The following is a 27,661-nucleotide window of genomic DNA, read 5'->3' as shown; positions in this document are numbered from 1 at the left end:
AAGCAATTTGCTGAATCCCAGGGTCAGTCACTTTGGCACCCACTAAGGCTGGCCGTGCTGCCCTGACACCTGGCTCCCTTGCTCTCTCTCCCTCACTGCACTCCCCCCCGTTCCTGTGGGAACCTCTGCCTTGGCCTCACATGAGAGCAGAGGTCTCTGCAGACCCCCTCTCGTGGCAGGCAGGGTCCCATCGGAACCTTCTGCTCTGGCCCACTGATGCCTCAGCTTAGGGACCCCTCTCCTCTTCTCACCTCCACAAGCCACCCAATCTGAGTTGTAGCCTTCCTTTACTCCCCCTCCTCCCAGAGCCTCAGGTCATCCAGCCCCCACTGGGACTCCTCTCCCAACTCTGCACCGGGGCCTAATGGCGACTCCCTAGGAATCAGACAGGCCCCATCCTTAGGTCCCACAGACCCTGAGGGTCAGTGTTCTCTGTGACCTCGTCTTGGGCCCCTGTTCTCCCATAGGACACTCTCTGGGGCAGGAGGGCTGTTTCACCCTGAAGGACGAGGCATTCTGGCCGGACAGATGTGCTCAGACACATGTTAGGGACTGAGAAGTGTCATTCCACACACACACCTGGCTCCTCGGTCCTCAGGACCCAGGTGCAGACCACAGGGCACAAGGGAGAGGCTTCTGCTTTCTAACCACAAGCATCTGGCATCTGTGGCAACCACGACATGCAATCTGCTCACTGTGCTCAGAACCCAAGAAGTTTGCTGAAAATACCCCACTTCCCATTCCCCTTATGAAGTCGTCTCTGCTGGCAGTTTTGGTGGAAGAAGAATGGAAATAGGGACACCTGGGGTCACATGCGGAGTGAACATGCCTGCCCTCCCTTCACTTCACTAGCATGCTGAGAACTGTAGGTTCTGTCACGAAGGAAAAAACTCAAAGATTGGTGAAATCTGGCTTCAAAAGTGCCTTGGAAAAGCATGGAGCCTAGGGCTTCCCAAGCCTGCTGGTCTTTGAAAGGCCCAGTGCAGTGCTCCAGCCACTGACCCTTCCTTCCATCTACCAGCAAGAGCTGCAGACTCACAGGTCGTCTCGTAGCCACCACACAGGTGCAGCACACAGCCTTGCCAAAGGCCAGCATTGGGCAGACATGTTCTCTAAATGAATTCAGGGTGATACAAGCTCGGGAGACCTCAGAGGGTCTAATTGGCCTTTTCTCCTTCTCAGGTTGATTCTTACGATGTGACAGTGGATGACGAACTGGGTGACATCCAGCTGGTCAAAATTGAGAAGCGCAAGTACTGGCTTCATGACGACTGGTACCTGAAGTATGTCACGCTGAAGACACCCTACGGGGATTACATCGAGTTCCCCTGCTACCGCTGGATCACCGGTGAGGGCGAGATCATCCTGAGAGATGGCCGAGGTGAGTGGCTTAGATCCTTCCACTTCCTGAGCTTCCCAGGAATGGAGAGGGCTTTCAGGCCTCCCCTTCCTCAGAAAACTGTATCCATGGGAATATAACAATGTCACAGTCAGCGGTTGGGCACTGCCCTGTGCCTGGAAGCACCTGCAGGAGGTGTGATCTTCCTCCTAGTACTAAAAAGCCCCAGGCTCAGAGCGTGGGGCACACAGCCAGCCATGTCCCGCCTCTGAGCGATACTCATTCTAGGGGAAGAACATGACCCATTTTTGTCAGAGGTAGCTAGGTTCCCTGGTACCAAATACCCCAGAGGTGTACCCCTAAGTGAGCAGCTCTCCAGATGTCAGAGAAAGGCCGACACTGCCCTTAGTAGGGCTCCAGGGCCCCCATGCAGAAGGGCTATGGGCAGGCCTGGTCTGCACAGTCACCAGTTGTTAAACCTAAAGTCCCACCTTTTGCTGAAAGAGAAAAGAACCTAAAATCTGTCCTATTAAGCAAGACCCTCAAATGTGCATACCCCAGTCTGGCACTTCCTCAGGAAGCCATTCTTCCTAAGAGACACAACTGGCATGATATGGCGCAGAAGAGAAGCTGAGGGCAGAGGCCAGGCTACTAGCTGCCTGAATGGCTCCCCCTTGCACACCAACCTTTTAGCATAAGTCACATCCCTGCCTCAGCAAGTCTACCTGACCTCAAGGCATTGCGCTTCGGTTTGCTCACACTCTAAACCGGAATGTAAGCCTTCAGATGCTCACCCGCTAGAACGAGGAGGAGGAGGACAGCTGCTTCTATCAGCAGCACCGTTTGGCAGTTCCTAGTTACAGCGCATTCCCTATAGTTCGTTCTTCACAGAAGTTCGGCAGGGTAGATAAAACGAGAATGATTATGTGGGGACAGAGCCAGGAGAGCAGTTTCCAGGCTCTCGGCCTCACGTGGAAAGGTGCTGGCTCAGGTAGTAAATGGCCATCAGCTGTGATTGGATGCCATCAGCTGTGGCTAGTTGACCGTCAGCTGTAACCAGTGAGCCATTGGCCACTAATATAACTGTCGTGGCTACTCTAGCAGCAAACGGTGGCTAGCAAGAAGATGGTGGCTGAGCTAGCAAGAGCGGAGTATGGCTGAGTGTGGATTGTGGATTCTGTGGCTCCTGCTTCCTGTGTCTCCAACCCAGCTTCCAACGAGACTATAGTGGTGTGACCCCCCCTACCTATGGCTCCGTGGGTGTTCCTGTTTGGCCTCACTGTGTCATGCGTTCTTATGTGGGGAGCGGGACCAGAGACCCCACAGGCTGCCCCGCATGACACATAGCAGCATGACACATGGCACAGTGAGCAGGGTCTCCCGCACAACAGATTATTACTCCCAACTAGCTAAGGAAGCCAAGACAAAGGGGAAAACAGATCCTCTCTACCAGATGTTTCTAAACTCCCATCGTTTCTGACACGGAATTTAAGAAACCAAATTCCAGGGCACGGATGACTAGGCCCCACTCGGCAGCCCGCGCCTCTGCCCAACTGGATGTGGTCACCTACCAGCGTCCTACCCAGACGCGGTGTTTCCTGAGACATTGCCGCCGCCGGCTGCTGCACCTCCTGGGCCTTAGTTTCCCGCCGCTGACCCGCTAGCCGCTTTTCTTCTGCTGTCACCGCCTCATGAAGCCGTTGGTCGTGTTCATCCTCAGCGGTCCTGGCACCGGCAAGGGGACCCAGTGCGGCCGAAGCGTCGATAAATATTGACTACACACACCTTTCTGCAGGAGAACTTGATTAAAGGAAGAACCCAGATTCACAATAGGTGGAACTCATTTAAAAGTATATTAAAGATGGAAAGATTGTGCCAGCTGAGCTAACCATCCATTTGTTAAAGCAGAAAATGGATCAGACAATGGTTGTCAGTGCTCAGAAGAATAAATTCTTGATTGATGGGTTTCCAAGAAATCAAGACAACCGTCAAGGTTGGAACAAGACCATAGATGAAAAAGGCAGAAGTATGTCTCGTTCTGTTTTTTTATTGTAATAATGAGATCTGTGTTGAACCATGTCTTGAGAGGGGAAAGAGCAGTGGTAGGAGTGAAGACAACAGAGATGGCTTGGAAAAGAGAATTCAAACCTATCTCCAGTCAGCAAAGCCAATTATTGATTTATGTGAAGAAATGGGGAGTCAAGAAAACAGGTGCTTCTAAACCTGTTGAAATTTTTGATGTTCTGAAGATTTGTGACAAAGAAGGCTAACTATAAACCTGAAAGCATCCTTGAAATCATGCTTGAATATTGCTTTGATATAGCTGCTAACACAATCCCTTTTTAAGGCATATATATATATATATATATAGTTTATTGCTCAAAATGTGTTTGAGTAATACTTAAGAACATGTCTACTTAGTTTTAACCAGTGCGTTATGGGATCACCAAAAATCAAACACAATAAAATGAAACAATACTTTAACATTGTAAAGTATAATTACATCACAATTAATGGCTAGAAAATAAGGCAAACTTTTTATCTTCAATTTTATTTTAATCTTTTTTTTTTTTTTGTCACAGGAGTAGTCAGTCAGTGAATTCGGTCTAACTTCATCCTAGCTATGGTGCTCATAAAACAAAGAATAGTATTTAGCTAGTTCTTTGTTTTTATTCAAAAAGAATATCCCTTTGATAATTTGTGTCTGCTCTGAGCAAAACTTTTTATATATGTGTATATCCCTTTATTAATTACATGTCATGATTAGGAATTCCATACTTCCTCTTTTTCTTGCAAGTTTTAAATTTCCAACCTCTTAAGTGAATTTGTGGACCAATTTCCAAAGAAGCTTTTTGTGTAGTCAGTTCTTGGCACAACGTGTTTTGGAATCAAATTCATAAAGTGAATTCCTAGAAATGTTTTAGTATTTATCAAATAACTGATCATTTCCTATAGAAAGGTAAGAAAACTTAGGCTTCATTTGACTACAACTTGTACAAAATTGTGTGACAGGGAATAGTCTTTGTTTCCAGGAATTGGAATGGGGGCACTGGGGGTTCAGAATCTGTCAGAATTGTCTGCTTTATTCTGACACAAATCTAAGGATAAGGGGCAAGGATCACATGTAATGACATGTGTTCCTTATGCTCTATTATGTAGTGTTATTAATGATTAAACTGATCTTAACAGAATTCCTAGCAGTGGAACCTTGAAATTCATGTACTAGATTTATGGTAAAATGGGTTTTTTTGTTTGTTTGTTTGTTTTCTAGACTAAATATAAAGTTATTATAAAGCAGAAGAAATCTAATGGTTAAATTTCCCATTTGTATTTTATTTTCTTCAGTATTTTTTCATAGTTATTTATTAAAGAAGTTTTAAAAATCATTGCACTTTGGTTAGAAAATAATAAATATATCTTATAAATGTTTGATTCCCTTCCTGACTACTTTTATTCAGTAAATTTTTTTTTTCACGATGTTGAAACATGGGAAGACACAAAATTTTTTTTTAGAGGCTATAAAGTCCAAAGGAATTTTTTTTTTAATTTATTTTTTCTTTTAAAATCTCTGAAAAAATTGTTTTTTTCCTTCTTACCTTTTTCTGCCATCACTAATGCAAAGTGGTATCCCAGGTTCTTATGAGATTAAAATGTTTCTCATCTTCACCACTTATACTTTTAGTTTACAGGGTTAAATCAGACAAGAAATTTTGACTTTGTATAATTAGATTTCATATCTAAAGCCATTGGGAATAATGAGGACAATTTATGGATGTCATATTATAATAGATACATTTATTTCTATGTGTGTTATGAAATTCATGTATTAATGATGAATTTTCAACATACTTGCCATTAGAAAACAAAGTGTCCATAGTACTGTAACATATTAGACACCAAAATTTGTACTGACATTAACTTGGTTTCTTGGAAGAGATTGCAATGAATTCTTATCTAGTGATTCAGTCCAGCCGATACAGAGGGATTTTACTGGTGATTTAATCAAACAGCTGTAGTATGAAACTGGAATAAAGACTATAAGATTGTAAGTTCATTCCTACTTACATAAGTGAAGAAATCCATCAGATGGGGATCCAAATATTTATACTGATATTATGAAAGCAACCTTAACTTAAAGTTTTTAAGAAGACTGCTGAGATTAGGTGCTTTCCTTCCTTTCATTAAATATCTTCCTGTGGCATTTGAAAACAAAACCCAAGGAACATAGTAATTACTAAATTATGAAGCTTTGCTTTTTAAGTAGAAAAATATGTTGGCATTGTTGAGTTTAGGAGATAATTGAGATACATCTGACTTCCCTAGTTTGGTCATTCCATTTGTTAAAGATACAGTCACCAACGATTTTTTTACTTTCTTGAAAGACCCCAGTGGAAGCCTTGCTATTTTTAAAAACATTAACTAACATTATTTTCATTCAGTGATGTTGGGTATATATGAATTATTTAGTAAATAAACTCAATAAATTTCATACTGTGGCAAAGGGAAGAAAGGAAGAAAGGAGGAAGGGAGGGAAGGAGGGAAGGAGGGAGAAAGGAAGGGAGGGAGGGAGGGAGGGAGGGAGGGAGGGAGGGAGGGAGGGAGGGAAGGAAGGAAGGAAGGAAGGAAGGAAGGAAGGAAGGAAGGAAGGAAGGAAGGAAGGAAGGAAACCAAATTCCAAGAATATTTCAGAATTGAATGTCTGGAGCTGAAAGGACTTTTGTACCCTGACCTCAGTCAAGAAAAAGGTCACAAAATTTACTCTGTCTTGTGGTGGCCATTTGACAGGAGTGTGGGCTAAGAACTGTAGCGGGCTGATCTGCAGTGAGGCAAGTACAGAGACAGAACAGTTTTAGAGCAACTTGCCAGAGTAATTCTATGACTGTTGCATCTGAAAATAACAACAGGGCTTGTATTTTGAAAGTCTTTGGTTTGTTTTTTATTTCATTTTTCCAGTAGTTCATTTTTACTGTATTTTACAAAACTATCAGTCTGTGAAGGAACAGGTTTTAAAAACTGGCCCTTTACCACAGAGAGCTGGAGAAGCACTACTCTAGTAGTAGTAGTAGTAGTAGTAGTAGTAGTAGTAGTAGTAGTAGAATTCAAGAGAAGCTCTGGAATTCCTGCCACTCAGGCTCCCTTAAACGTGTTCACCGGCTTTGCCTTAAACAATAGTATAAAGAGTAATCATGATCCCACCCCTCCCACCCCTGCCCTTAGCCACCTGCCCCTCTCCTGAAACGAGAGATGAGATGCTTTTGAAGCCCTGGCTTAGAGGGAGGAAGAGAAGGCTCAGGTCCATTACGATTATTAGGACAATAACCAATGTTCCCATTTATTGGGCAGTTACTGGGTGCCAAGCTCTATGGAATGCTTTATTGCATTCTCTCACTCGCTCCCCACCATAACCCTAGAAATAGGCATTATTATCTCCATTTCAGCTGTAAGGAAGCCAAGGCAACTGGCTACAGGTCACACAGCTGTGAGTGACAGATCCCAAGTCTACACCCAAACCCAGTTGTGTCTCTTCTAAAGCCCACACACTAGGACACTACATACTATTTTCAAATTAAGCTTCATTCTCAGTCCTCTGTGTGGGCACCACAGGGAACTGGACAGTGTCAGGATCTGTATGTTGGATCTTAAGTTACACATTTATCCAGGAAGCAGCCAATTGCACTTAGAAACACAAGAGTCATGAGTCTTTGCTGCTCTATCAGGCAACAGGGAAGCCTTAGCTGCCATTTTTGCTCTGCATGAGAATTGCAGGGGGAACAGCAGTGAAGTACTCTGCCGTGGTTTAAATAAATCCACCAAGGACCATGAAGAGAGGAATGGCAACTCTGCCCCAGGTGCCCAGGATTCTTGACAGAATCAGTGTCATGGGGGCTGAGCAGAAGCTTAGAGCCCCCAGGTGGAAATCCACTTGCTGACCAGAGGTGGACACACCCAGTCCCTGCAGGAGGGAGGCAGTGAATCATTGTCTGGTCCCAGTAAAGCCTGATGAGAACCACGCCTGACTCATGCATCTGGAAATTTTCGGCCAAGATGCAGGGCCCCAAGGCTTGCTGAGTGAGCAGGTGGGGGTTGGGGGGGGGTGGAGGAACTAGATTTGTTCTTACATCAAAGGAGTGACTGAGAACATGGGATTTGAGTCTTGTGTTGAAAATCCATTCATTGGGTGTATGACCTTCAGGGAAGTTCAAGGGCAAACCATTCAACATTCCTGAGGGCCATTTGATAACAAATAGTGGAGTGTTCTGAGGCTTACATAAAATGATGTATGTAAAGCACTTGGCATGGGCAGCATGTCTGAGGGAAACCTGAGTGTTGGACGTTGTTATCCTTCTTCCTGAGGCTCTTCTTACATGTGTCCTTTCCTCACAGCAAAGTTGGCCCGCGATGACCAAATTCACATTCTCAAGCAGCACAGATGTAAAGAACTGGAAACACGGCAAAAACAATATAGGTGAGTGATGACATCAGGCCACGTGGCCACGGGTCCATGTTTTTTTCCCTGTCCACAGCTTCTGGCCCGTCATTGTTGGTAAGCGATGACCAAGGCACCAGCTTCCTGTTGTCCAGAAGCTCCATCTGACCACCCCTCCAGGCAGAGATGGTAAGGGGAGTTATGGGAAAACTTTGGGGTCAACCATGTTGACATTTAGGAGAAATGGGGCAGCAAAAGCTTGAATTTATCTTGATGTATCCCATCATTTATTGCAGGGATTATCCCTCACTTTTTATGTCTTCTGATAAAATTTGCTTATAAAAGTGATACACAATACAGAACAAAATTGACAAATCTCTAGCCAACAGAGAAAAGAGAGGACACAAATTATTAAAATTAGAAATAAGAGAGGGAACATCAATACCAACTCACAGAAATTAAAATGAACAAAAGAGAATACTATGAACTACTGTATACCAAACCGTTAGATAACTTAGATGAAATGGACAAATTCCTAGAAAGATTGACTCATAACTGACTGAAGACAAAATAATCTGAGTAGAACAACCACAAGCGAAGAGACTGAATTAGTAATCTTAAAACTTCCCACAAAGAAAAGCCCAGGCCCAGATGGCTTCCCTGGCGAATTCTACCAAGCATTTAAAGAATTAATCCCAATCTTACAAAAAATAGAAGAGGACGGAACAAGTCTTAACTCATTGTATGAGACCAGTATTATACCAAAGCCAGGCAAAGACATCATTAAAAAAGAAAACTATACACCAATATCTCTTAGGAATATAAATGCAAACATTTTCAATAAAATACTAGCAAACCAAGTTCAGCAGCACATAAAAGGCATTACATAATATGGCCAGGTAGGATTTATCCCAAATATGCAAGGCTGGTTTAACGTCCAAAAAATCAATTAATGTAATATACCTGTCAATAGAGTAAAGAACAAGGAAACATGATCATATCAATAGACACACAAGATAGCATTTAACAAAATCCAATACCCTTTCGTGATAAAAAAAAAAAAGTAATCAAAGGGAACTTTTTCAACCTGATAAAGGGCATCTACAGAAAACTCACAGTTCATATCATACTTAATGGGGAAAGATTGCATGCTTTTCTCCTAACATCTGGGAACAAGATAAGGATGTCAGCTTTTACCACTTCTATTCAACATCGTGCTGGAAGGACTAGCCAGGGCAGTTAGGCAAGAGAAATAAAAAGGAAGCCAAACTGAAGAACAATAAATAATCGTGGGATCAAAACCAGGAATTCTTAACGCTGTGACCAAAGACCGAAGTTCTCCATAGGATGTAACAGTCACTCAATAGTGCTGTTTTCCTGAGGAGATATAAGATTTATCAATGAATGGTGACATGGGAAAGTAAATAAATGTCTCCCAAATAAAAAAATAAACAAAAAAAACAATAAATAAAACTATTGCCATTCACAGATGACATGATCTCATATATAGAAAATTCTAAGGAAGTCACCAAAAAACTATTGGAACTAATAAACCAGCAAGGTTGCAGGATATAAGATAATATACAAAATTCAATTGTTTTTCTATATGGTAGCAATCAATAATCTGAAAATGAAAATAAAAAACAATTCAATTTAGCATCAAAAGGAATAAAATATTTATGAATAAATTTAACAAAAGAAGTCCAAGATTTGTGCAATGAAAACTACAAAACACTGTTGAAGATAATTAAAGAAGACCCAAACAAGGTGAAAGTCACCTCATGTTCGTGGACCAGAGGACTTACACTGTTTAAATGGCAATACTTCCCAAAGTGATGTATAAATTCAACACAATCTGTATCAAAATCCCAGCCAACTTTTTTGCAGAAATTTACCAGCAGATCCTAAAATTCATATTGAAATGCAAGGAACCCAGAATAGTCAAAACAATCTTGAAAAAAGAAAACAAAGTTGAAGGACTCATACTTCTCAGTATCAAAATTACCATACTGCTGCAGTAATCAAAACAAAGCGATACTGACATAAGGATAGACATTGTATAGATCAATGAAATATTATTGAGAGTCCTGAAATAAGCCCTTATATTTATGGTCAATTAATTTTCAACAGAGGTAGTAAAAAAATTCATTGGAGGAAGTAAATAGCCACATGTAAAAGAATAAAGTTGGACTCTTACCTCATACCACATACATAAATTAACTTAAAATGGATAAAATACCTAATGAAAGAGCTAAAACTATAAAACTTTGAAGAAAACATGGGTAAACCTTCAGAACTTGGATTTGGCAAAGGATTTTTAGATATGACAACAAAAGCATAAGCAACAAAAGAAAAACAGACAAATTGATGTCATCAAACTTTAAAACTTTTATGCTTCAAAGGATACCCTCAAGAAAACGAAAAGACAACCCACAGAATGGAATAAAATGACAAGTGTTGGCAAGGATGTGGAGAATTCAGAACCTCGTGCACTGCTGGTGGAAATGTAAAATGGTGCAGCTGCTTTGGGAAACAGTCTGGTAGTTCCTCAGGCTATTAGAGAGTTATCATGTGATCCAGCAATCCCACACCTAGACATATACCCAAGAAAAATGAAAATATATGTCCACACAAAAACTTGTACATGAATGTTTATAGCAGCATTATTCATAATTGCCAAATATGAATACAACCCAAATGTCCATTAACTGATGAATGTCAGTGGTGTTTCTATATAATGGAATATATAATGTTTCAGCCATAAAAAGGAATGAATAAACACTTCTCCAGAGATAATGTATGAATGGCCAATAAGCACATGAAAAGACGCTCAACACCATTAGTCATCAGGAAAGTGTAAATTGGAAGCACCGTGAGATACTACTTCACATGCACTAGGATGGAAAGAATAAAAAAGACAGATAATACCAAGTGCTGCCAAGAATGTGGAAAAACACACACACTGCTGGTGAGAATGTAAAATGATGCAGCCACTTTGGACAACAGTTTAGCAGCTCCTCAAAAATCTTTAACAGAATTACCATATGACCTAACAATTCTGCTCCTAGGTATCTACCCAGAGTAATGAAAACGTATTTCTACACACACACACACACACACACACACACACAATGGTACACAAACATTCATAGCAATATTATTCATAATAACGCCAAAATGGAAACAACCAAAATTCCATTAACTGATGAATGGATAAACAAAATGTCTGTCCATACAATGGAATATTATTTGGCATTAAAAAGTAATGAACTGTAGATACATGCTAAACCTCAAAACATTTTGCTAAATGAGAAAAGGTCATTTACAAAAGAACACATATTGTATGATTCTATTGATGTGAAATGTCCGAATAGGCAAATCTATGGACAGAGATTGGTAGATTAGGGGTTGCCTAGGGCTAGAAGTTGGAGTTGGGGAATGGGGAGTGGCTATTAATGGTACAAGGTTTCTATTTGGGATGAAAATATTCCAAAATTAAATTATGGTGATGGATACACAACTCTGTAAATATATTAAAAACCTTTTGATTAATTTTGAGGGGTGAATTTTATGGTACATAAATTATATCTCAATAAAACTTTAAAAATAATAAACAGGTGCTTCTAATCCATGATCTTGAGTGCTCATATGGAGCCTGGTGGCCAGTGGGCTGTATTCAGCCCCTAAATGGGTTTGATGGGTCATTGTGGGGTTTTGAGCAAACCGGGCTTTTATCCTCCAGGTTTCCCCAGCCCATACCTGTTTATGTCTATAGCAGAGCTTTGTTTTCATTTCGTTTTGTACATTTGAGTTTCCTTCCAAGAGAAAGGAGTGAAAGGAATCATGCTAAATGGTCAGCATGGTTTCCTGGGCTGTGGAGGGGCTTTGGGGGAGCAACGACTGTTACTTTTTTCTACCTAGTCCTCTCTAGTTTAACTACTTATAAGGAATCTGTAATATGTCAGGGTTTTTTAATCCAGCAAAGCAAAGGAAGGGGAATAATGTAGAAGCAGAAAAATACCTGTAATTCATCTACTTTCACTTATTTGGGATTGTAGTCTATACCGAGGGTGCCAAAAAAATGTATACTCATACACATGACTTGTGTTCATGTTTTGTTATCGGTATATATTGAGCATTACAATTTTAACAGTTGTTTCCTTTCTCAAAATGTGTGTACATTTTTTTGGCACCGTCTGTATATGACTTGATATCTTCTTTCTTTCTCTCTCTTTCTTGGAGGTGTAACAGAAACATTTCCCCACATTTAAAAAAATCTCATCACAAACATTATCCTGGGTTTTATATAATATTCCATTGTATGGATACAGCATCATTTACTTAAACACCAGTCTGACTGGACATTTCAGAGGTTTCCAATTTTTTATTCTTATAAACAATGTGAAAAAACTTTGTGTGGAACTTTCTGTGCCTTTGTGTCTCCGTAGGGTAGGTGCCCAGAAATGAAAGCACTAAAGCAAACAGTGTAAGTTATTAATATGTACTGGCACATCTCCCTTCAAAAATCTCCCACCAGTTTTCACGAGCAGTGTACGGGTACCCATTTCACTCATTCTTACCATAGGAAGGTAGCATCTTTTTTGGTTTTTAACTTTCTCATTTGTAAAGGTGTCTCTCGTTTCTTAGCTCTTTAGCCTCGCTCCACTCTCAGGGTCCCAGTGCTGTCCAATGCTGGACAAACCTCCCTGAAACCACTGGGTGCCCCAGCCTCAGAACTGCCTTCAAGTCTATCCTCTTTCCATAAAAACGTATATATCCATGAAACAGAATGAAAAAAATGAGAAACAGGGACATACACACATGGATGCTTGACGTACGCAGAGGGCGCATGAGGAGAAGAGCCGAGGCTGTTGGGCACAGACCGGGGAGAGCGGAGGAGAACTTGGATTCTATATCATGTCGTTCAGAAAACTCAGGTTCGGGTTGAATGGGCTTCAGTGTTAAAGGCAAAGCTACAAAACATTCAGGCTGTAGATTATTCTTCATGGTCTCAAGGACAAAAGATTTTTCAAACAAGACTCAAGATGCACTAACCTTACAGAAAAGATTAAGTTCCCCTACCCAACGCTGAAGGACTTCTGTTCACTGAAAGGCATCACAAGGAGAGGGAGGAGACAATTCACAGAGTGATGGACAAGAATTATGATCCGTAATGCTGTGTTTCCCTGAAAATAAGACCTAACCGGAAAATAAGCCCTAGCATGATTTTTCAGGATGACGTCCCCTGAACATAAGTCCTAATGCGTCTTTTGGAGCAAAACTTAATATAAGACCCCGTCTTATTTTCAGGGAAACACAGTATACACAGGACCCCAACAAATCTATAAAAAGAGGGTTGTTAATTCAGTAGAAAAATAGGCAAGAGATTCGAGCAGTCGCTGTGCAAAATGAGGAGCAAATACCCAGAAAAGGTGCTCAACTTCATTTGTAACCAAGCAAATCAGAAGTAACACACAATGAAGGTGTACTAATTAAAGCAATACTACATTAACACACACATACAAACACACACACACACACACACACACACACACACACACCCCACATGGGCAAAACTGAAACTTGACAAGACCCAAGTGTTAAAGAGTGCCATTAAGGTTGGGGCGGCTCCCGAGCTGCAGGCAGCAGTATAAATTTATACATCCCTTGAAACAATTTTTCAATGTCTAATAAAATTGAAGCTACATATAACCTATGACCCAGACATTCTGTTCCCGGACCAAATCCCTGTGCCTGTGCACTGGATACATGTACACAGATGTTTACCACAGCATCATTTACGAGACATGAAAAATGGAAACCACCCGTGTCCCTCAACAATAGAACAGATGCATAAACTGTGACCATTCTACCCCGCAAGGAAAATCAACAAAGAGCTGCTGCACGGAGCAGCGTGGACGAACCTCACAACTACAGTGTGGACACAACAAGTCTGGCCACTCCATAACATTTGGAATTACATTGTTTAGGGAAAGCTGTATAGCAGTGGAATAATAAACAATAGCAAGGAAGTGAAAAACTAAAAGGGAGGATGGTGATTGGGTTTGTTAAGTGAGAAGGAGGTTTCACGGTACCAACAATGTTCTGATTCTTGATTTCCATGTTGGTTATACAGATGTTTTGTACATTTTTCTGCAGTTGTGAGTGTGTGTGTGTGTGCATACATACATATACATACATACATATACAGAGGGTACCAAAAAATATATACACATTTTAAGAAAGAAAAAACCTGTATTAAAATTGTAATAATATATAGTCACGTTTGACTTCTGCAATTTCAAGAGGTGCTCAAAGTGGTTACCATCAGCGTCCAGACACTTCTGATTACGGCAAACTACTGCCACATAGATAACATCTCTTAAAATGCATATATATTTTTTGGCACCCTCTGTATTTATATATTCTATTTCATAATAAAATTTTTAAATAAAACTTTTGTCTTTATACCAGATGGAGGAGAGTAATCTGATTATACTGTGGGTAATGTTAGGGATTTATGAAATTGTGATTTGTTTTAGAATATTTGTGTGTAAGCCTCTCAGCTCAGATACCATAAATGCGTTTTCAGACGTTTGTACTTGGTACAATACATAAGGCATGGTCCAAGAGCTCTGCACCATCCATCCTCATCTGAAAGGGTGATTGTTTGTACACTCCTTTCTTGGTTTTCCTCCCTTCAGCCACCTGTGGCAAAGCCCCTATAGTGGGCTCCCCACCTACTTCTGGCTCTGGGGAAGGAAGGAGTCCTAGGTTGTAGTGATATCAAATAGCTCCCAGAGAATCAGGCTAGTTGTGTCCTGTTAGGTGAATGGACAGCAGGTCTTAGCCAGTCCACAATAATTCAAACTAAGATGTTAATGACTGACCGATAAATTAGTCTTCCAAGCATTTTTCTTAATCCAGTACTTTCCAAAGTGTGCCCTGGAAAAAGGTCCTATGGTAAAACAACTTTGGGAAACTGTTTATCACATCTTCCTCCTGGAGGTTCAGAATGCCCATAAGCATTAAGGATTCTGGGAAGTTCTGTGGTAATGGACCACGGTTAATTTCTTTTTAACCCAGTGTTTCCCAAGAGAATTTGACCTATGACTCTTAGCATCCTGCAGAACAAGTGCTCTCTGGAACACCTTTTGGAAAACAGCCCTTTACCAGGGAGAGGTGGATTCAGTGGTGTTTTCACGTGAGTGGGGCTTTGGCAGGGTCTAGGAGATGGGTCAGAAGGGTTTTCTGGTGAGACAGTTTACCCCTTTCATAGGTCTAATCATCATTTTTTCTTCCTCCTACTAATCTGCCCTTTTCACACCCCCTCCTCTGCTTCCGTTCAGGAAACACGGGACTTTGCACCGTCTGCATAATCTCAGAGTTCCTCTTTCATAAAAACTCTCAAGCTTCCAGATTAGAGTTTGGAAGTAAAGTAATAACTAAAACTAGTCTCTAATTTGCCAGAAAGTTGGTGAGTCCAGCTGACCCTCATGACTCAGTCAGCCAGGCAGAGAGATGGAGAGCCAACGCGCGTCGTCCCCCACCCCCCGCGTTCTCTCCCCGTGACTTACACAACTATGTGGGACTCGCATGCGTGCAGCCAGAGCAATGTATAGTGTCGTGGTTGTTAAGCTACAGTGTTTAATCTAATCAGTCTGTGCCTTGCTTCTTCTTTTTTTTATTTTTCATTTTTTTTTTAAATTTATTGGGGTGACAATTGTTAGTGAAGTTACATAATTTCAGGTGTACAATTCTGTGTTACATCATCTATAAATCCCATTGTGTGTTCACCACCCAGAGAAGTTCTCCTTCCATCACCATATATTTGATCCCCCTTACCCTCATCTCCCTCCTCCCACCCTCCTTACCCTCTGGTAACCACTAAATTATTGTCTGTGTCCATGAGTTCTTGTTTCTCATTTGTTTGTCTTGTTCTTCTGTTGCTTTTGGTTTATATACCACATATCAATGAAATCATAGGATTCTCTGCTTTTTCTGTCTGACTTATTTTGCTTAGCATTATACTCTCAAGATCCATCCATGTTGTCACAAATGCTCCTATATCATCTTTCCTTAACGCCGAATAGTATTCCTTTGTGTATATATACCACAACTTCTTTATCCATTCATCTATCGAAGGACATTTTGGTTGTTTCCATGTCTTGGCCACCGTAAACAAAGCTGCAATGAACATTGGAGCACACGTATTAGCTAGTTTTGTATTATTCACCTGTTTTCTTGGGTCTGTTTCTAGACTTTGAGTGTTAGTCTACTTTTCTACTCCACAGCCCAGCACCATCTTTTGATTATCATAACTTTGTAATATATGGTAGTGGCTGTTTTGTTATCTCACTGTTCTTTTTAAAGATTTTCATTATGAGAATTGCTTTGAATTACATATAAATGTGTTATATACTGGCATTTAATGATATTCAGTCTTTCCATCCAAGGACACAGTGTGTTTTTTTCACCTATTTCCATCTTGTATAATGTCCTTCAATAAAATTTCTATTTTTTTCTTTCCAGTTACTTTATAACAAGAGAAATTATAGCTTGCACAATTTTGAGTGGCATATTTTTCTGTTTGTAAATAAATACTGCTGGGATAATGATAAATTACTCATTTTTTCCTATTTATCTTGTATTGACACCTTACTAAACTTTTTTATTGGCACTAATCATTTTTTAGTGAGTCTTTAGTTACCTAGTTATTTGATCATATTATTTAAATGATGATAATTTTGTCTCTTATTATCCATTATTTACACTACTGATATTTTTTTTCTTATTGAGTGGCTGGAATTCCCAAAACAAATAATAGTAGCAGTGATGAACATCCTCTCTGGGTCCTGATTTTTGAGAAAATGGCTTTGATATTTTTGTTTATTTAAAATTATACTTGCTATTGTTTTCAGATGAATACTCTCTACTATATTTAGGAACTTAATGGTTCATTCTAATTTCATTTTTGTCTCGATGAACTTGTTCGTTTAGTTTCCTCAGAAAGGATATGTGCTTATCCCCAACCCCGCTCCCCCCAAAAAAAAAATTGTCCTGCCCTCACCAATTATTTGACTTGACATAAGAGACTTAGATGATGATCTAAAAAAAAAAAGTCTGTAAACACTTGACCCTCTCTTCCTATTTTCAATGTGACAAATGAGAAACTTAATGATAGTTTGATTATTTTTCTTCTCTCAGAAGTCTGTGAACTTGTGGGGACATCTCTCTCCTCTCTCTCTCCTCTCTCTCTCCCTTCATTCCCCACCGCCCCCCCCCCACACACACCTCCGATATTTAAAAATTAATCAGTATATATCTAGATATGCCTTTTTTCTTTTTTTTTCCTGCCTAGAATATATTCAGAAAGTTGAGAAATGTAAGGTGCTATGCAACAGAAAATGGTTTCCAAAATGTGTTTGCTCTAACAGTGATCACCTCTATGGTCCTACTGAGAGGCTTACTGGCCCAACAGAACACCATGAGAAACAGGGGGGATTTTTGTGAGATGATATTAAAGGGACTCAAGACTTTTTAAAAAAAAATTTAAATTTTCCAATTACAGTTGACATTCAATATTACCTTATATTAATTTCAGGTGTACAGCATAGTGGTTAGACATTTGTATAATTTAAGAAATGATCCCCTGACTAGTTTAGGACCCACCTAGCACTATACATAGTTATTACCATGTCATTGACTATATTCCCTGTGCTTTACTTTACATGCCCATGACTGTTTTGTAACTACTGATTTGTATTTCTTAATCCCTTCACCTTTTCACCCAGGCCCCCAAGCTTCCTCCCACCTAGCAATCATCAATTTGTTCTCTGTATCTTTGGGTTTGTTTCTGTTTTGTTTGTTTTGTTTTTTAGGTTCCACATATAAGTGAAAGCATCTGTTATTTATCTTTCTCTGCCTGACTTATTTCACTTAGCATAATGCCCTGTAGATTCATCCATGTTGTTGCAAATGCTAAGATTTCATTCTTTTTTTATGGTCAAGTAATAGTCCATTGTATACACGTACCACACCTTCTTTTTCCAATCGTCTGTTGTTGGACACTTAGGTTGTTTCCATATTTGGCTATTGTAAATAGTGCTGCAATGAACATGAGGTTGCAGGGACTCAAGATATTTTAATGACCAAAAATCTCAATGTTTTACTTTCCTCTCAGAAGAAAGATCAAATTTAAGAATATAAATGCAAAAGCTGAAACATCAGAATGTAAATTTTGGGTTTTAAGCAAATACTAGATCATTCTCCCTGCACTAAGAAACTGACAGAGTTTGTTTTGTTTTGTTTTTTTAATAAACAAAAAGCAAAGTAAAATTTGAAAAACAAAATACTAATGTCCAATGCTGCGGGTTAAGTTTCAAGGAGACGAGGATCTAATTATTTTGGCAGGATGGAGCGTATGGCCTGCCTTGAGGCGGAGCTATTTGGATTGTAGCAATCTCTAACCCTGTTCTTGGCAGCTGTCTGTGCCTGGTGGAGCAGGGGCCTCACTCAGACATGCTGCGGCCTCGTGCGCCCTACTGCACAGCCATAACACTGTCCCCTCCCCTGACCACCACATGCAGTTCACAGTGCACTGTCCAGATGGTGAGACAGTGGCTGTCCAGGTCAGACGTGGTGGGGCAGCCGTAACCAAGTCTAACTCCGGTGACCTGCAGGGCGGTTCTGTGCTGGGGAGAACGTTGGCAGACATTGCTATTGAATGTCGCCTCAAATAAATGAGGTCTTCTGACACTGCCTTTCTCAATTCCTTTTACACACTGGTGCACACCTGCCATCCGCTACCCCTGTGCTGTAAGCGCAGTCGGGAACAGGGAGCCACAGGCCCCCACTGCGATGCTCAGGGAACAGTAAAGTGGGTGGCCGCCCAGCCTCGGGAAGGGTCCCAGTACCTTGCTGGACACACACGCAGCTGTAACGTGTTGACCAGATGGCAAGCACACCCTCAGAGCACACAGGCAGCCTTCAGCCTGAGGGTCCCCGCCCAGAGGCATTCACCCAGTTTTGTTCTTCTTTTTCATGCTCAGATGGATGGAATGGAACCCTGGCTTCCCCTTGAGTATCGATGCCAAGTGCCACAGGGACTTACCTCGCGATATCCAGTTTGATAGTGAGAAAGGTGTGGACTTCGTTCTGAACTACTCCAAAGCGTAAGTCTATGGCAACTTGAAGACACTGAGCAGCTCCTCCAGGGGCCAGGGCTGGGAGTGGGACTCTCCTTTCCTTGTGGGGGCCCGGGGTGGGGGCGTGGGGGGGCTGGGGCTGGAGGGCGGCTCTGTCAAGCACCTCTTCCCTAATGCAGTTGATTATACCTTGGCTGTAGAGTAGATCCCCAATGCATCATCACAGGATATCCTGTATCGAAACAAAGTTACCTGGAGGACACCAAACATAGCTGTGTTTCAGCCCCAAATGGAGATCTTTAGTTGGAATGTCCCATTTCCACCCGCATCTCAATCCCTCATGGCCAACGCAAGGGTAGACAGCGTCCAGGCTGTCACCCAGATGGCAGGGCTCTGCGCTAATAATGGCCACAGTGCCTCGCTGGTCCCTGGCGTGCACGCCCTGTCGCCATTCGTCCCTCACAACAACCCGGGAGGTAGGCGGTCATTGTCCCCATTTTCAGCTGAGAAACCTGGGGAATAAGGAAGTCAAATACCTTGCCCAAGGCTCCTGCTTCTACATGGCAGAGACCAGAGTTCTGTGCTCCCTCTCTGTGGTTGAGGGGGTGGGGCCCTCAGAGACTAGATGCGCAAGAGAGGGTAAGATGAGGGATAGAGAGGAGGGAAGCTGAAGAAGCTCGTTCTCTTGGCTTTAGTTTTTCAAAAGCCATGAGTTTGTAAGGGAAGAAGGCCCCCACCCCCACCCCCAGCCCCTCTTATTGTCACTGCAGTTCAGAAGCAGGTTGGCTCAACACCACCAAAGCATTCACAGAAAGTAGGGTTCTCCCCGTTAACTTCACAAATGCTGCCCCAAATGTCCCTGATCTTCTTGGAAATTGTGAAAGTAGTCTCCTTCTAACTGATGCCTGTATATCTATATATCAACCCTCTTTACTTGTATTGAATTTTATTATCAAATCAGAGCTCTGTCCCACTGGAAAAGAAATTTGTTGGGAAAATGTAGGGGGGAAAATTCCACCTAAAAGTTAGACAAACCTGGAATTTTTAAAATTATATTTATGAAACTAGCATTTTTGTCTTGTTAAAAATGGGTCCTAGACTCATAGGTACAGATGATTGCTACATTGGAGGAGGGTTGGGGGACTGGGTGAAAAAAGTGAAGGGATTAAGAAATACAAATTAGTGGTCACAAAACAATCATGGGGATATAAAGTACAGCACAGGGAATATAGTCAATAATGTTGTAATAACTGTGTATGGTGTCAGGTGGGTACTAGACTTATCGGGGGATCACTTCATAAACCATATAAAATGTCTAGCCTCTATGCTGTACACCTGAAACTAATATAAAATAATGTTGTGTCAACTATAATTAAAAAAATAATCACAGGGATGTAAAGTATAGCATGAGGAACATAGTCAATAGTGTTGTAATAACTACATGTACAATGTCAGATTGGTTCTAGACTTTATTGGGGTGATCTCTCTGTGAGGTGGATAAATAAATTTCTAATCACTATGTTGTTTTGTACACCTGAAACTAAGAAAAAAATTAGTCATAGAATGAGTTAACACAAAGCACAAAGTAGTATTTCTGTAAAAGGGGGTCAAATTAACTTGGAAAGTACTGCAGCCTCTTCAGCAGTGGTTCTCTAAGACTATAGTTTGGGTCACAGTCCCCTGGAGGCTTGTTAAAACCTGGATTTCTGGACCTGCCCCTCAAGTGTCTGATTCAGGGGACCAGAGAATCTGCATTTCTAACAAAGTCCAGGGGTTTGGATGCAGCTGGTCTGGGGACCACACTGAGAACCCCTGCTAAAGGACTGTAGCAGCTTGAGAAACGCTGACATAAAGCAATCCACTTGATGGTGCTCTCTGGATTCCTCAGAGGGTCGCAGGCATCCCTTAGTGCCTCTGTGGGGAACCGGGATTAACGGCGCAATCGCGATTCCCCCCTTGCACTTTCCTCTCTTCCTGCACCCTCCTCTGCTCTTCAGTGTAGCCCAGCTGGCATTCGTAGAGTGCCGACAGTATGGCTGGCTCCCGGACTGTACAGGTCCCAGCAATCTGCCTGTTCTTCTTAGGGCACCCCTCCACCACACCAGCCTGCTCTGGGACAGAAAGAGAAAACGCTGATTCCTGCATCGACACAAATTCAGTAAAGGACGGTGCAGGTTTAAACTAACGTGGCTGTTTTGTGGGCCCATCTCATGGCAGCTGCACCACGCCATCCTAGCCGAGGACAAGACGTCGGCTTCCCAGTGAGGAAACCTGGGTCCAGACAGTGTCGTCCAGACAGCATCCCTCAGACACTCCTGTGCATGTGGGCCACTGTTCTGATCAGTGGAAAACGGGGCCACAGGTTCTGATCAGTGCGTCCCAGTGGGGTAGGAGTCTGCGCTCCAGGAACAATCCCCAGCTGACGCTGACGCTGCTAGTCCTTGGACCTCACTCGCAGGACCAGGTTACCCGTTGCTTTCCTGGGGGGAAAAATCTATTCAAATTGGCAACAATTATCAACTCATCTGTAATTACTCTTTAAAAGCAAAAGGTTCCTTGTGTAAAGCCTGGCCAGCTGGGGTTGATTCAGGCCCTAGCTGCACCATTTTGGGAGAGTTAAGTTTTCTGACCCTAAATTTCCTTCTGATAATGAGGCTGATCATACCTAGCTGCTAGAAGTATCATGAGATTTAAATGACCTCACGTATGCAGTGTCCCCCTAGTGGCATCTGGCACACTGACGGTGAGTTCCCTCTAGTGTCTCCATTCTGAGTACTTAGGAGGCCTTTTGCCTCAGTCCTGAACCCAAAAAGCAAGGCCCCCCCAGGTTGCTGCCTTCTCAGCGCTGTCCCTGCCTGTTTGCTAGCTCTTCTGGGTCTCCTCCACCCCCAGGGCGGCAGGCCTGGAGGAGGAGGCTACCTGCCCCTCCTCTTCTGACAAATGCTTAAGGAGCTCCTGGTGAGTGGGGACCTGAGATGTATGCAAAGTGGACCCTTGGCCCCAGCTCCAAGCAGCTCACAGTCCAATGGGGACCGAGTGTGGAGAGCTCATCACAATAGCACGTGGTAGATGTTTATTAGGAAAGAGCACTGGGGGTAACAGGAGGCAGGGGAGGAAGTAATGCTGTGGGACAGCGTCTCTTTCTAAGACAGAAGCCCCACCTGGGTTACGAAGATTCGTAGGAGTTCACCGCACTGATGGGAGGTGCAGAGGGGATGGTGTTCTGGGCAGTGAAAACCTTGGTGATCCAGGAGTTCCGGAGTTGGGGCACGTGGAGGGAATCGGGCTGAGGCTGCCAAGGCAGGGAGGTGGGCAAGGAGCCCAGCCTTTACCTGGGGAGGAGGCGGGGCAGGACGGGGGGGGGGGGTGTTTGGGGGGGGTCTGAAGCAGGGACAAGGTCCAGGGGGCTAAGCATTCTGCATTTTCATGTCAAGAAAATGCTTCAGAGAGATCAGGGGTGTTTAGGGCCCTTCAGGTGCAGCCAGTAAGAGGTCACCAGTATCCTGGGTGAGAACTTTTGGGGGACATAGAGGAGAGGCATCAAGAGGAGTCAGCAGGTGAAGATTCTGCCATGAATTGGGTGTGAAGGAAGAAAGGGGATGAGTAAATTAGGCAGGAGGCCCTGGGAGAGGGAGAGCAAAATGCTAGGCTGCACACTGGATTAGGGACTGACCCCTGTCCCCTCAGACCATGGTGGCCTAAGGCTGCAGATGGTACTAGTCGCTAATATTTGTTGAACTCTTTTTACATACCTGTGAGCCAGGGATGATCTTTATGCCCATTTTAAGGATGAGGAAGCTAAGGCACAACAAGGTTATGGACTTACCCAAGGCTGCATGTCTGGGAAGCAATGGGGCTGGGATTTCAGGTCAGGTCCTTAACCCCCAGGCGGTCCTGCAGCCCTCTCAGCTACCCTCTGTCTCCTTGGCTTTGGCTTGCAGGTAGACTCACAGGCCCAAACAGGATTCTCTCGTCCGAACCCCAGCACATGGGTTGGGGGCTCCAAGACCCTCTGGTCCAGCCCCCTAGTGGTCTGATAGGGAAAGGGCGCCCACCCCACGCCTGGCAGCCTTCTCCACACTAAAGGTGCCTGATGGAATCCACTGACCCAGGGCCTGGCCTGAGTCCCTGCAGCTCACACCATAGCAGAACCACTCTTTCCACTAAATCCAGTCCTGCCTTTAGAAAAGTGAAACTCATGGCTGAAGTCACCAAAGAGGCCTTCCCCACTGAACCTCCACCACAGGGCAGCTCGGTTTCCGCATCACTCCTGGCAACTTGTTTCTTCCGAGCCATCTGCTCTGCCTGGAATGAGGCCAGTCCTCAGTAAGCTGTGCCCGCCACCCCAAACAGCAGAACTGTGAGATGGAAAATGAGCAGCTGTCAGAAGAAGGAAAGCAGCAGGGAAAGTAGAGGAAGTAAGAGCTCCCGCCTTTCCCAGCCCAGGCCAGCTGCTCAGTGCAGGTTCTTGCCTGGCTGTGCCGTTACCTGGCTGTACTGTTGTCTGGCCACGTTGTTACCTAGCTCTGTGACCTTGAATGAGCCAGGTGCCCTCTCTGGGCTACAGGTTCCTCTTTGTACAATAACAGATCTTTGAAAGTCCCTTATATCCAGTTGTCTATAAGTATGCAGAAATATTTCGCCTCTAGAGAACATGCAAATATTTTCCTCCTAACTCCCCTTCTTCCTGGATCTGTGGCTTCCTCTAAGGACTGCCGTGCCCCATCCTGTTCTGAGGTCAAAGAGACCCGGCTGGAGAGACGGTGACCCCCTCCCAGTAGGGAGTGACTGGATTATGGACTGTGACTCACTCCCAGTTCCCCACAAGGTCCAGGACCTCTTTCCTGGGCAGCATCTGCTGCTGGGCCACCCTCAGAGCTACAGGGAGAGCAGGGGTCAGGGAAGGCCTCTGCTCTCCCAGAAACAAGTCCTCTCCACACCCAGACTGACACAGGAGATACTCCTCTAGCTTAATAAGGGTTTATGTCCCCAGAGACTCAGCTAACGAAGGAGATGGAGGAGGAGAGTCATGGATGATGGGGGAAGAAGGAGGTAAATGGCTGAAAGAAGCTTAGCTGGGAGTATTCCCGTGGCCTGCCTGCCGGTGGGGAGGCCGCAAGAAGCACGCATGTAAAATAAGCATGGGTGTCGAAGCTCTTCCTTCCCCATGAGGGGCTAGAATAAAAGTGATGAAGATTGCAGCCAGAGGCTGGAAGACAGTGCCAGTGCTATGCCCCAGCTCCGAGGCACTGAGCCCCTACTAAGTGCAGCCCCACTGCCCAGGCTGTACTCCAGCACCTTCCAGGCACTACAGCATGTCAGTAACCTGCGGGCAGCTGGTTGGTCCAACTTACAGAGGAGAACTAGACACTCACAGAGGTCACCAGCCTTGTGGCCCCAGGACCCTCTCCTGAGTAGTGTGTGTTCCTAGGGCCCCAGGCTCATCAGTACAAAGGAGAGAAGCATTTGCTAAACTGAGGCAGATCTGGAAGGGGAGTTCGGCAAGGGGGTGTCGGGTTCTGCCTCCGGTGACTTTCCCCTGCCTGGCAGGGCCAGGAAGGCCCCGGCATCTCCTGCTTGTCTGCTGAATGCGTGTCTTTGGTCACTCGGGCTTGCTGCCCTCATGCATGCTCACAGGTGGCTCCCCTGGGATGACAGACACCTCTGTCCCATCAGCCAGGCTCACTAAAAGTTCAGTCCTTTGATTCTGCTGGTCAGGGAGGGCGTGAGGAAGCTTGGGACTCTCAAACCTTCCTGTGACAACGCTCAGCCAAAGGTAACCCACCGCGGAAGGAAAGAGTCCTCGGAGGGGGCTGGGCCTTGCCAGTTAGGGCTCCTTCTTTGGGGAATGGCTTGGTTCTGCGTGGCACTCTTGAGGCAGGGGGGTGCAGGAAGGGGAGCCTCCTGGAGGAGCACCTCTGGCACGGTCCCCTGCCCCAGGCATCTGCCACCCCTCTGATAACGAGCAATGCTGCCTGAGCTCCTCTAGTGCCTGGAGACCTGGGTTGAGCTGAGCAACGCAGACATGCCTTTGCACTCTGACGTCTGAGGCAGCAGGCAGGCAGTCCACAAGTGAGTTTGTATGTAACCTGCCATCAGCCTTACAGAGACAGCATCACAGGGCTGGCGTGGTCTGGAAAAGGGGCAGGTTCCCTGAAATTGAAGGAGGAGTGGGTGGTACATTGGGTGAGCCTTCAAGATACACTCACCCCACATGTTCAAGAGAAGAAAGAGGGGTGCAGGACACGCAGAGTGAACCACACAGGCAAAGGTCCCAAGTCAGGACATACAAAAGACAGAACAGCTAAGTAGGCCTGAATACTGGAAGAGTGGGCAGCAAGAACTTCCAGTGGGGAGGAAATAGGTAACTGCTTGTTACTCTCAGCCATGTGTGTGCCAGAGAAAGAAACTGAAGCAGAGTGTGTCATGGTGAGCACTGGCCAGAATTCCCAAATCTCTGTCCTGTGCCTTGCTTGGGTTTTGTAGGGAAGCCTGGGGAGCCTCTTTCCTTCCTCTCCACCTTTCCCAGACCCATCCCACATCCACCTCCTGCAGGAAGCCCCTGGGATTGCTCAGGCCACTCAGATCTCATTCCTTATTGCCTGCAGCCTGCACTTTGAATTTATCAATCGCTTGTCCTGGGTTATTTTGCTATCCTGTGTAAGGAGCATTTGGAAACTGTGTCCTCAGCACCAGCCGCAGAGCCAGGGTTAGGCAGAAAGTAAATGATGGTTAAACTCAACTGAATAACTCATCCGTTTGAAATCCAGGAGACTTGGCAAGGCAGCTGCATCAGAGACGTGGAACTCTGTCCCTGGAAACTCACACTGAGAATAAATAAGTGAATGAACGTGTGGAAGAAAGCTTGCATGGAAGGGATGGGAGGCGCCGTCTATGATTCTCAGGGCAGGCGGCCAATCTCTTTCATTGAGGAGGTGCAGTAGGAGGAGCGTCAGACGTAGGTGCCAGTTTCTGTCCTGGTCCCACAAAGCCAATCAGCTGCTGCCAGGAGCTGCCCTGCATTCAGGTCCCCACTGCCCACGTGGTATCTAGAGGCTCTGAGAGCAGATGTGAGGGGCTGTGCAGAGGGAGGAGGGCTGGAGCGCACAGGGTGACGCTGCCTGTCGCCGTGTGCAGGATGGAGAACCTGTTCATCAACCGCTTCATGCACATGTTCCAGTCTTCCTGGAGCGACTTCGCCGACTTCGAGAAAATCTTCGTCAAGATCAGCAACACTATTTCTGGTGAGTGTGCCTTGGGGCTCTCGTGGTGCCGTGGAGACCGCCCCGCGCCCCACGCTCTGTGTCCATAGCAGCTGCACGTTCTGCGTTCCTACCAACAGCTTCTCCACACCCTCACGTGTTGTCCTTTGTTTTGTTTCATTTTTTTTATAATAGCCAGCCTGACAGGTGTGAGGTGATACCTCATCGTGGGTTTTATTTGCATTTCCCTGATGGTTAGTGTCATTGACCATTTTTTTATATACCTGCCAGCCATTTGTATGTCGCCTTTGGAGAAACATCTGTTCGAGTCCTTTGCCTATTTTTGAATTGAGTTATTAGATTTTTTTGCTATTGAGTTGTTGGAGTTCTATGGATACTTTGCACATTAACCCCTTATCAGATATAGGCATTTCCAATATTTCCTCCCATTGCATAGGTTGCCTGGGAGAGGGGAGCCAGCATAGCCTGAGCTCCCTGCACCGAGAACTCAGGCTGCCACCATTCTCTCCCCCACAGAGCGGGTCATGAATCACTGGCAGGAAGACCTCATGTTTGGGTACCAGTTCCTGAATGGCTGCAACCCCGTGCTGATTCAGCGATGCACGAAGCTGCCCGAGAAGCTGCCGGTGACCACGGAGATGGTGGAGTGCAGCTTGGAGAGGCAGCTCACCCTGGAGCAGGAGGTCGCGGTAAGACCTGTGTGGCTATCAATGGTGGTTCAGGCCAGAAGCCCAACTCAGATGGCTGGGCACACTCTGGTGGGCGGAAACCACTTTCTGCTGGCCAGTGCTCACAGGCCCCCAGGACACCATCTCCTGGCTCGTCCTTCAGGTTGATGGCAAGGTCAACTGCCGTCAGCGAAGCAGTCTCTTCCTTTTCCTGGGCATTTATGAAATCTGTCTCGTCCACTGTGAGAGGAAGAATGGATAGTGGCATTTCCCAATGATGATTGGGTCTAGGAACATAATATCAATATTTTCAATATCCATCCCAATAATTCAAAGAGCTCCCTCTGTTTTGGGCCCGGCATTGTGAGAGATGCTGTACACACATAGCCATGAAATTGTCACCTGCTTTGCAAAGATGAGGGAACTGGAGAAAGAGGCAGCCCGGCAGCAGAACAACAACAACAACAACAACAAAAACAACAGAAAACTGATGGAATTTTTGACTTTCTAATTAGAAACGTTGATAGCATCTGCTTCTGTCCTCACCCTCTCCCCCACCCTGCCCAGCCCTCACCTGCAGGGTCAGCCCTCGCCAGTTGAAGACTAAGTTAGTCTTCAGACAGAAAGGGTTCAGACACCCCCACGGTGGGTCTGGGGGGACTTGGTGTCCTGACGCCCTAGGAATGGCCTTTGGTCTCCCATCAGATGGCCTCTTCCCACTAGAACCAGGATGACTGGGCCTCCTGCCACCTGCCCCTAGGTGTCTAGATGGCCTTCTGCTGTTTCCAGTCACCCCATCTTGCTTGCTCACTTTGCTTTGGGGCCCCAGCCAGAAGTGAGGGGTCAGTGTCAGATCT

At 44.4% G+C, this 27,661-nt stretch overlaps 1 protein-coding gene and 1 pseudogene across 4 annotated transcripts in view; both read left to right on the top strand.

Moving 5' to 3' along the window:
• The window catches only part of ALOX5 (arachidonate 5-lipoxygenase), a 49,586-nt gene that overhangs the window by 6,742 nt on the left and 15,183 nt on the right, over nt 1-27,661 (top strand). For all 3 annotated transcript variants that reach the window (XM_081074692.1, XM_081074690.1, XM_081074691.1), the window contains exons 2-6: nt 1,183-1,381; nt 7,724-7,805; nt 18,818-18,940; nt 26,051-26,157; nt 26,653-26,825. In XM_081074692.1, coding sequence (XP_080930818.1) covers nt 18,822-18,940; nt 26,051-26,157; nt 26,653-26,825 — 399 coding nt within the window. In that variant the 5' untranslated portion in view covers nt 1,183-1,381; nt 7,724-7,805; nt 18,818-18,821. The remainder of the gene's footprint in view (nt 1-1,182; nt 1,382-7,723; nt 7,806-18,817; nt 18,941-26,050; nt 26,158-26,652; nt 26,826-27,661) is intronic.
• On the top strand, nt 2,944-3,609 carry LOC308508313 (UMP-CMP kinase-like; annotated as a pseudogene). The gene has a single exon. The product of its transcript is annotated as a UMP-CMP kinase-like (transcript).

This window comes from Rhinolophus hipposideros, assembly GCF_964194185.1.
Source record: "Rhinolophus hipposideros genome assembly, chromosome: 15".
NCBI lineage: Eukaryota > Metazoa > Chordata > Mammalia > Chiroptera > Rhinolophidae > Rhinolophus > Rhinolophus hipposideros.
Note: the sequence above shows the minus strand (reverse complement) of the source record. Positions and strands in the feature narration are given on the sequence as shown.